The sequence below is a fragment of the Schistocerca piceifrons genome, chromosome 2, assembly GCF_021461385.2.
Source record: "Schistocerca piceifrons isolate TAMUIC-IGC-003096 chromosome 2, iqSchPice1.1, whole genome shotgun sequence".
Taxonomy (NCBI): Eukaryota; Metazoa; Arthropoda; class Insecta; order Orthoptera; family Acrididae; genus Schistocerca; species Schistocerca piceifrons.
The window spans coordinates 269,332,565-269,343,413 of record NC_060139.1 but is presented as its reverse complement, the minus strand read 5'-3'; the positions used below and the strand labels follow the sequence as shown (position 1 = coordinate 269,343,413).

Genomic DNA, 10,849 nt, shown 5'->3' with positions numbered 1-10,849 from the left:
TTTTATTCAAAAATTCCATTATTTTGTAAATTACTCAAAATCAGTTATAAAAATGTAACAACGAAAACTTCACCTTGTAACGATGTTTTATGATGGTTGAGAGAGTAGAAATTGGAACTGCTGTAATTTAAAAATTTTTGAGTGCGTTCATTAGGGAAATTAGACATTTTCTGCATCCCTATCTATTCTCACTTCTTTTTTCTTCGACTTACACACTGTAGACTCTCTAGATGGATTCCAGGAGGGAAAAATCTTATTAAATGCCCCTATTGTGTAGCTTGAAGTCTGGTGAGTGACACACCTTGAGAAGGGCTGTCTTCAGGATAATCAGGTAAGGTGATGAATTCAGTGAGCGCTTCAGCCAACATTATTCTTAAATCCGTAAAGTGAAGTAAGATCCTGACTCACATTATCAGTAACATGTTGAAATTTGGATAGGGCGAGAAATCTTTTATAGGGCGATACTGGAGTGTGGGTGTATTTTCTTATGGACCCATAGAACTGAAGGAAAGGTCTGAACCTGGCACATTAGGATATGCAAAGGAAAAAATCTTTTCAGTTCGTCTTCAACAGTTTCTACCATTTAGTTTTAATTTCTATTGTAAAATTGACTTGCAAAGTTATCTGCTTTTATTGCTATGTAGTTCCACAAATCATCTTGTATGAATTTAGAAGCAATGTGAAGAGGGCAAGGACAGGGAAGATGTTGCCTACGTGTCCTTGCAATAATATTTCTATTTCATTCAAAGTTGCAGTATATAGAAACGAAGTGTAGCTTGTCTGTTTCCTCTCCAAAAGATTCGGGATACTAAAAGGACTCAGTTTCTGGGATATCTCGGGGTGCTCATGTTCATGGCGTTGGTGGAAGCCTGAAAAAAGAAACAAGAAACTTGCTGAGAAATGCGTACTACTCACATTTATGCATAATTATTATATTTTTACCCGCTGAATCAGCAGGGGAGCATATCATGAGCACTGGAGAAAGAAGCTATGGGTTGATGCTGAGCTGTCAGTGATTATCATCACAATCACTATCATTGCAAAAGATGTAATTACAACTGGCACTGCTTTTTATGAGATTCTGTATAGTTTGCTCATCAATTACTTGTTGTAATACATGAAATCTGGGATCCGTGTTACAGAATATGATGAGTCTGTCAGACTGTCAACATTGGAGAAAGGGCAGCGCCATCTGATACTCAGCACAAATGTATCACCAACAAATTTGGAGCAATGGTGCTGGTTCTTCTGAAAGATTCCAGGTACTTTACTTTTCCGTGTACAGATCAAATTTTATTTTTCCAATAGTTAGCCACCGCTACCGCTTTGTCGTTGGCTTGTAGCAGGTCACTAAAACTGCAGGGCTCCGGCAGTAGTCGGCACATGACCACAGATGTGCCTCGTCTTGTACCTCTCCGCATCCGCAAAGAACCTCGTCATCGTTAGTCAGCAGTCCCCACTTGCACAGATTAGTTTTGCATCTGGGTACACCGGCCCTCAGCCTATTTAGTGTTCTCCACACTGTATAAGGAAGTTTGTTTCCAGGTGCCATTTATTCTTTTGGTATTATCTGCAGTGCGGTTTGTTCATTCTGCCATTTACGGACTCTATTATCTTCCGGTGAACCGTCAAGGATCTTGGTTCTTGCAATAAAGCTATTTCTAGACTTAAGCCTCTGAGCCTAAGTGACGTGCCCATTCAGTGGGTGTCGAGAATCTGTTTCTTTCTTTGTTCTCTCAGCGTCTGCTGCCACCTGCCTTCTGATCTTGGATGGGGCAATTCCAGCAAGTAGGTACAAATTCCCCGTTGGTGTGGGTCTGAGACAGCCTGTAACAATTCGCATTGTCTCATTTACACTTACATCAACCTATTTAGCATGTGCAGAGGCTTCTCATACTGGCGCTGCATAGTCTGCTGGAGAAACACACAGAGCAAGTGCTGATGTTTTCAGTACTGATGGTTGTGCTCCCCATTCGTAGTTTGTCAGCCTGGGGATGATGTTATTCCTGGAGCAGACTTTAGCCTTGGTGTTTTGGCAATGCTGCTTGAAGGAAAGCGTTCTATCAAGTACAACCCCAAGGTATTTAGGTGTTGGACAGTGCTTTAGCTTCTTACCTTGCCATGTAACGTCGAGCTCAACTCTAGCATCTCTATTGCGCAGATGGAAAGCACATACTTGTCTTTTGTCAGGGTTTGGCTTGAGGTGATTGGCGTCGTAGTATTGAGCCAGTTCTTCAAGCGCTCTAGAGAGATTTCCAGATATTGCATCAAAATTGGACCCCTGGACCACCACAGCTGTGTCATCAGCATATACGAACAGTCTTGTATCTTGAGGTATAGGTTGGTCATTAGTGTACACATTATAAAGGATGGGAGAAGGTACACTTCCTGATGGTAAGCCATTCTTCTGCAGTCGCCATCTACTGTTCTTACCATTTAGGGAGACATAAAATCTTCGATTCTGCAGAAGACTACCAATAACCATCGTCAACCTACAGTCCCCTGTGAGGTGATATAACTTGCGCTATAGCTTTCTGTGGTTTACCGTGTCGTATGCAGCAGTAAGATCTATGAAAGCTGCTCCAGTTATTAATTTTTTTTTCAAACCCATCTTCTATATGTTACGTCAGATTAAGTATTTGCCCACAACAAGATCTTCCTGGTCTGAAACCGGCTAGTTCCTTTATGGGCTTTGCATCTATAGTTTCTGCCACGCGGTTGAGAATCATCAGCTCCAGTATCTTATAGAGACGGCATAGAAGTGACACTGGTCTGTAACTTTTGGGCTCCTTTATCTCCTTGCCAGGTTTTAGTAAAGCCACCACTCTCGCCTGCCGCCATAGTTTTGAAATATTCAGCTCTTTAATACAGGTGTTCATCATTTGTAGAGCTTTGGGCCCAAACTGTTTTATCTGCTCCGTTCTAAGGTCATCAGTTCCAGCGGCCTTATTCAGTTTCATACTCTGAATGGCGTCTTCCAGTTCGATTGCTATGAATGCATTGAGGAGTACGTAATCTTTTTGTTCTTGGATTATAACTCTTTCCCTTTCTCTTTTCCCTTTGGTTTTCCCATTCTTCAGAAGTTGGCTAGCAATCTGATTTGCTTTTACCCCGTTATTCTTCTGCTGGTGGTCAGTTGGGTCCTCACTTAAGTTTTTCAGTAATTTCCATGCACATCTGCTGTTTTGTTTCATGTCAAGATTCTCGACTAGTTTGCACCACCGTGATCTCTTATCCTCAGCAATAGCCTGCCTTAGTTCCTCCCCAGACTCCATCGTATCTTCGCAGAAGGGATCCTGAGTGAGCAGCTTTTGGTACCTGTCAAGTAAGACCTTGCTGCTGCCGGTCAGACCCTGGATGTACTGGGCACGGCAACCCCTTGGGATGTTTTTCCTTGAGATCCCTTTCACAAGATCGATAAATCTACCATACTCATCTGGTCGAGGAGGGATTTTCTCAATCTTTTCGTCCAATTGCTCTTTAAATTTCTGCCAGTCTGCCTTTTTGAAATTAAACCGTCTTCGGAAAGGCACCTCCTCTGGTTTAACCATGGCATTCACAACACAAATGACGGGTCTGTGTTGTGTACTTAGCATAGGTTCTTCAACAAGCTTCATGCACTGTGCTGCCAACTTCCTACTCACAAAGATGTTGTCAGGATTATATCCCCTTCTCCATCTTCTGCTGTTGAACGGTGCTGGCTGTTTTGGGTCATGAATGAGTTGTAGGTCATTAGTGTCAGCCCAGTATTCAAGCTGTACACCATTCTCATCAGTCTCATTATATTCCCATTCTTCACCATGGCAGTTGAAATCGCCCATGACAAAATTAATATGGTCATATGTAAAATTGTTTGGTTCATGGAAAACAAAGTCCACATCTGGTGGTTTGTACACAGATGTCACAGAGAACTTCTGGGCGCGAATAGTAAGTACTTCAATATTCTTTACTTCTGTCATTGCGGCTGATGTTACGTTGAGCCCGGGTCTGATGAAAATTGCACTCCAATACTTGTCGTGAGGTCTTTCAATGGCCAAATCCATTCCTGCTACTTTAGGTTTGTGGCTGGTGGCTCCCCGGTGTGTTTCCTGCACCAACACTACGTCGCATTTATGCTTATAGCGCATGTCTGCTAATAAAACACTCTTATGACTAGAGAATCCCTTAATATTTATCGAGATCGTCACAAGGGGTGGTCTTGATAAAGGCCGTTGTATCTTGATGTTAATTTGGTTTTGGACTTTAACTTGATCTGGTGTTAGAAGGATTAGCCGGTGAAATCTTTCACCGTTTCCAGGGTACGCCCGATTGTGTCTGTCTTCAGTCTTTAGGCTCACAATCTTCTAGGAGGCTCCTTCTTTGTACCCCAGATTCGAAGTTATATACTGCCAAGATCATCGACCATTAGTCCCACCAAATCCGATTTCTTCAACAGTGAAAATGTGTGCATATTATGTCTTGGGAGTTAGAATAACATGGGCACATCAATTTTGAAAATATTGATAACTGTTTGGATATGTAAAAATTTGAGTTTTTATTCTCAAAGTATCTTGCAGTGGAAGAGCAAGAGATGCTAGTATTAGTTATCTAAGAGAATGTTGTGACTGATCGTTTATTTGTTAGTGTGTTTAGCTCACGCTTATAAAGTCATTGCTGATCTAAAAGATTTTACAAAAGTGAATGGGAGAATAATACACTTGTTTCAGAGAGTGTTTACCAGTTATTAACACCATGTTGTTTTTAAGGTATATGTTTGGTACAAATGATAGAACTTTTTCTGTTCAGTATAAGTAGACGGTCGATAGCTATATTAACGACGTTCCTTCTAAGATAAAAAAAAATGAACACGGAGGAATTATCCGAATGGGTCGAAAATAGGTAGATATGATTTACGTGTACAGAGAAGCAGATGATTACACATTCAGAAAAATTGGATGATTTGTTCAAGAGAAAGAGCTTCACAAATCGTGTAAGTGAATAACACGTTGGTCCACCTCTGGCCCTTATGCAAGCAGTTATTTGGCCTGTCATTGTGTAACAGAGTTGTTAGATGTCCTCTTGAGGGATATCGTCCTACATTTTGTCCAATAGGTGCGTCAGATCGTCAAAGTCCCGAAGTGGTTGTAGGGCCCTGCCCACATTGCTGCAAACGTTCTTAGTGAGGGAGAGATCCGGCGACATTGCTGGCCAAGGTAGGGTTTGGCTAGCAGGAAGACAAGCAGCAGAAGCTCTCGCTGCAAGCAGGCGGGTTATTATCTCGCTGAAATGTAACCCTTCGATGACTTACCATAAACGGCAACAAAACATCGTCTTCCTTTGCGTCAGAACGTATTGTTCATAATTTATACAGTTTATCCTGAAAATACTATTCAGTGCAATTTCGACTTCATTAAGGCAGATTCCGCAGTGGAAAGTTCGTTGTGTAATGCAGCTGTTTCAAATATCTATTCAGTTTGCAAGAAACTGCTACTTGCAGTGGGAAATGTAGAAAGTCTCGAGGAAGATGTAGAATGCGCATTAATTTCCTATTTTTTCAGTACAAATGTTTGCGTGGTAGAGTAATTATGGTGTACGCGTATGTGGGGGCCATATTTGCACAGCAATCGCCGATATAGTGTAACTGAGGTGGAATAAGGGGAACCAGCTCGCATTCGCCGGGGTAGATGGAAAACTGCCTTAAAACCATCCACAGATTGGCCAGCACAATGGACCTCGGCAATAATCTGCCAGGCGGATTCGTGCCAGGGACCGACACGCCTTCCTGCTCGGGAAGCAGAGCGTTAGACAGCGCGGCTAGCCGTGCAGGCTCCTCAAATAATAAAACAAATATTATATTTTACAGAACTAAATTGAGACCTCTAAAAGAAAACATATAGGTGTCGACTGACGTCTGCGTAAACAAAGGGTATAGATTGTGTTTTTACATCAGGAAGTGCTTCAAAAACCCACATCTCTAAATAACATAGAGGAAGCTTATGGTCTGTAATATTTTGCACCCCTTCTTTCCCCAGTGCACTATTCTTTCTTTCTGACTCCACATGCTACTTCTTGTGATATAAATTCTGCTTATGGTTGTTGCTATTTTTATTTACATCTCAAAGTTTTCCATTGTTGACGAAATTTTTTAAAGCACCAGATGTCATTTAATAGTGAAATAGACATTTTTCGAGTAAAAACTACATTTTGTGAGTATATATGTTTTCGAGATGATAATGTTTTCGAGATGATGATGAGATGTAAGGTAGAAGAAAATAAATATAATCAAAATGCAGCATAATGGAAAAAAATTTATTTCAAGTGTCTGTGGACATGACGTAGATTTCATGTTAATACCACAGCAACAGTAAAGTCAGATACTCTCATCTGCTGCACACAAGTGTGACTTGTTAAGTCATCTAAAGATATACATTAAACATGAAGCCGGTCATTGCACTTAATATTTACTTTCTCTGTTAATGAAGACGTTTCTTACAACTGATCGTCATATGTAACCTACAGGAGGGAAGCCAAGGTGGAAGTAATCGTCACGATCGTGGTGGTCATTACGATGGTGAATGTTACGATCGTTGGTATCATCATGATGGTGATCGTGGTGATCATCACGGTGGTGACCGTGGTGATCGTCATGATGGTGATTGTATTCATCATTGTGTTGGTGGCCATTGTGATCGTCATGATGATGATGGTATTCATCATTGTGGTGGTGGAAATGGTGATCGTCATGATGGTGATGGTATTCATCATCGTGGTGGTGGAAATGGTGATCGTCATGATGGTGATGGTATTCATCATTGTGGTGGTGGCCATGGTGATCGTCATGATGGTGATCATATTCATCATTGTGGTGGTGGCCATGGTGACCGTCGTCTTCAGGTTCTGGAGGGGCCGCCCATGAAGTGAGGAATCCAGCTGTCATCATGAACTGTACTGCTACTACGAGCGTGACGCCAGCAACCTGTCAAAAGAAAGTGACTTGCTTTAGTTTACACAGTATGCTCTGAGCGTATAGTAAGTTGTCACGATATAGCAAGTAGAGTACTACGACTTCCACACACGCAACAACACAAGAACTTTCACGTCACTACTAACGTTCTGATTCCGCAATTTTCTTGTTAAGTACACTTCTTAGACAAACACAGAGCAATGAAATTCATTATTTGTTGTTTTATATCGAGTAGACTAAAAATACTACGCAATACATATGTGTCAGTTTCTCCGAGGAACTCGATTTGTATGGATGAGGCTAAATTCAGAGAATATCGCTCACAAAATATTCTTAATCATAATGTGTGAGCCTAGTTACACCCCAAGAAAACGTTTCATGCTAAACACTACAAAGAATTTTCCGTAAAGCCTACGTTCTGTTTTTCAAGTCAACAGTGTTTCACTGGTCTTATTCAGTCCCTCATCTCTTCCTCTCCTGTGATCTTCTCTTCACCTCTGTCAATGCTACACCAAACATCTTCCGTAACGTGGTTTAGTATTTCGCTCGTTGCCTGCTTGTGCTATTTCCTCCATTTACGGTTTCTTCCGTTAGCAGCTTCACTGTTCCTGGGTGCCGCAGCTGATGTGCCACTAACCTGTCTCTTCGGGTAACTGTCCTCTTTATTTCGTAATTTATTCCTATTTTTATTTCAATATTTCGTACCAGTGGTGATGTTATAATGAATAAATCTTTATTATTTGTCTGTCTTCTTCTTGTACCTTATTTTACTTCACCCATTTACTGTTTGAAAACAGTGTGGGTTACGCCCAAATTCAAGGCTGTCAAAGAAAATACGCAACGCATATGCTCAGGAATGCCGATACTTCGGCACCGTTGGTTTTCCGACATGAACGATGATGCGCTTCACTTGAAAACTGCTTTATAAGTTCGAACAAATTCTCTTTGGTGTTAGGACGTATCAATAAGAAACACTGAAACAACTATAGCACCGATGTTTCGACCAACTTTGCGGCGGCACTCTGCAGGACCTGAGCAGTTAGTCGCCTTGAAGAGGACGGCTGCAACGACAACCGAAACATCGATGGTATAGTTGTTTTAGTGCTTCACGACGACGATGTTAGCACCCAGATTATTTTATTCACATCAAAACAGTTACTTGATGACAGAGCAAAACGTATGGAAAGTGTCATAAATAATGAAATTAAGATTCAGTGACTAATTGTGTTCATTCACTTATAATCTAAACAAACATGCATGGAAGCAACTTTTTAAGACATTATCATGTGTAAAATCAAATATTTTATTTATGGTAGAACGAAAAGCTACTTTCTGAATGTACTCACCAGAACCTTGTTCATGTTGGCACAGTCAGCGTCTCTCAGGCCCCAAGACTGTTGAGATGAGACCCATGCTGCTCTTTTGTAGTCGGACCGGCACGATCATGGCCAATCCCGGGACGTTCCCTGAGGAGCGGATGTGCGTCAGTCGGGTTATTGACGCCTAGGAACAGCACGGACCGGTTGCTCCAAGGTCACTCCCTCCCTCCGCCAAGTTCAGCCGTGTAGTACGTCACTAGCACTGCACTTTTCTTGCCATCTTCCTCTTCCTCGAGTCTGCAGCTACATATCGGTGACGCTGGCAGAAATCAGTGGCACGCATATCCCCCCAGGTAATACTCGTAGATTCAAGAGTCACCACATCCACTCAGGGTTCAAACAAAGGATCGGAAATGTACTCAACCATTCGTTTACTACCGTAAAACGTCAACATAGGGTGCAATTCCATGTCCACAAGAAATTAAGTTAAATAAATCATATGCAACATTACTAATAGCACTGTGGTTCATCACAACAAGATGGGGTTGGACGTGGTAGTCTGGAGGTAAAGAGCGTGCGTGGAAACAGGGTGGTTGCGGAATCTAATATTGGTCGGACCATGGACAATTCAGTCTGACTCTTAGGCTAGTATTCACCTCTTAGTGATGAAGAGATTCACTGGAAAAGATACATGATTCAGAATCCACTTTGTTCCCTTTCCGCATTTTTGATAACTGGGGTTGGTCAGGGTCATGCATGACCAATTGAAAGACTTGAATCGTGCCCGCGAACCATACGAAATTATCATTATCACCAGACTACTGTAATCACTGTCAGTCTCTGTGAACCACACTTAAATGCGGGACAGGCAGTTGTGAGCAACTCTATAATAATTTTCATGTAGGCGTTGATTTCTACGATAATGTCCATTTCATTCCAGCAATACAAAACTTACAAGTCGTGCAGGTTAGCACGTTATCGACCGTTACGCTATCATTCTGGCGAATTGGGACAAACTAGTACATATAAAATGTAATGTCCCCGCTATATTCGTTTCTGTATGGAATTTAGCCCAACTTTACCTCCCACTCTATAAAAGTCTATGTATTACGAGAAGTATACAGGGCGAGTCAGTAACTATAGCCACCTAGAATAACTCAGAAAGTATGATAGGACCTGAAAAGTTTGTGGGACAAAAGTTGCATGGAACAACGGGGCCATAATATGGCGTTGGTTTTTTTGTTGCTGGGTTGGATCGCGTCAGAGATACGAAGGTCAACTTTGTTTTCTTAAATGGGATGCTATAGTTTGGTACTTATTTTCTGACAGAGACTATCGAGACGAATCCAACTATGTGTAAGGTCTTTGAAGGCCAACGAGGTCACAAAGGTGGCATGAACGTCCATTTACAGAAGGTGTTCGAAGTGATGACCATTGGTATCAACGCAGTGCTGTAATCTTCTTATCGTGGATTGAGTGGTATTCCTTATCACTTCGGCACTTATCGAAGGACATGCTCTGACAATTCTCTCTCGTATATCGTGCAAATACTAAATATTCGCCGAATATGGCGTATCTATCCAACGTGCCATTGAAATGTAAACACCATTCGACGGTTTCGCAATACAACACTAATAGGAACGGTAAGACTAGTATCGTCGAGTCAAACGAATGTGAATAATGTATTCCTTCAGAGAACAAGGCGATATGATTCTCATTTACAGAGAATGCCAACGAAATTCAGTGAGAGCTAGAGACGTACGCTGAAAGATAACGTACTCACCCTACACGTCGTACATTTAAGTATGTGTGTGATAAATTGAGAACAACTGGATCTTTAGCGCATTGTAAACATATCAGGCAAAGGAAAGTTACAAGCGAGGAAACGGAAATTGGTACTCATGCCACTGTGGTTCGAGATCCTCGTGTTAGTTCGCGTGAAATCGCAAGGGAGTCTGGCATGAGCCAGAGTAGTGTTTTTCGTGTTCTGCGTCGCCATAAATATCAACCTTACCATATCAGTCTCCACCAACAATGAATTCTCCCGATTCTTCAGATTCAGAAGGGTGACACATTCATTAATTTGATTTTATTCACTGACGAGGCTACACAACTAAAAAATCCATGTTTGCTGAGGCAAGTTGCTCATCAGAAACCGTGGTCGGTGAATGTGTGGTGTGGGATTCTGGAGGATAGAATTATAGGCCTCTAACCCATCGAAGGAAATCTTAATGGTAGGAAGTACACCACATGACTGCAAGAAACATTAGGTCTGTTATTGGAAGAAAAACCTTTAGGAACAAGGAACACATGTGGTATCAACACGATGGGTGTCCGACACGTATTTCGCTGATGGCTAGAAATGAGTTGCGGAGACAGTTCCCAAATCGTTGGACTGGACGCAGAGGAGATGCGTCGTGGCCGGCCCGTTCGCCAGACTTGGCGCCTCTGGATTTTTTCTTATGGGGATTCGTAAAAGACGTTGTTTATAAAGACGTTCCAACTACACCTGAAGATATGCGAGAGAGAATCGTCAGAGCATGTGCTTCGGTAAGTGTTGATGTGATAGGGAATACCACTCAATCCG

The 10,849-nt window shown here is 41.8% G+C and overlaps 1 protein-coding gene across 1 annotated transcript; it reads right to left on the bottom strand.

Moving 5' to 3' along the window:
- Nucleotides 1-6,267: 6,267 nt before the first annotated feature.
- Nucleotides 6,268-8,324, bottom strand: LOC124777840 (histidine-rich glycoprotein-like). The gene is made up of 2 exons (XM_047253376.1): nt 8,290-8,324; nt 6,268-6,955 (listed from the first exon to the last, which is right to left on the bottom strand). Exons 1-2 carry the CDS (start codon nt 8,302-8,304, stop codon nt 6,482-6,484), a joined length of 489 nt encoding a protein of 162 aa, XP_047109332.1. The 5' UTR covers nt 8,305-8,324; the 3' UTR covers nt 6,268-6,481.
- Between the last annotated feature and the right edge of the window lie 2,525 nt (nt 8,325-10,849).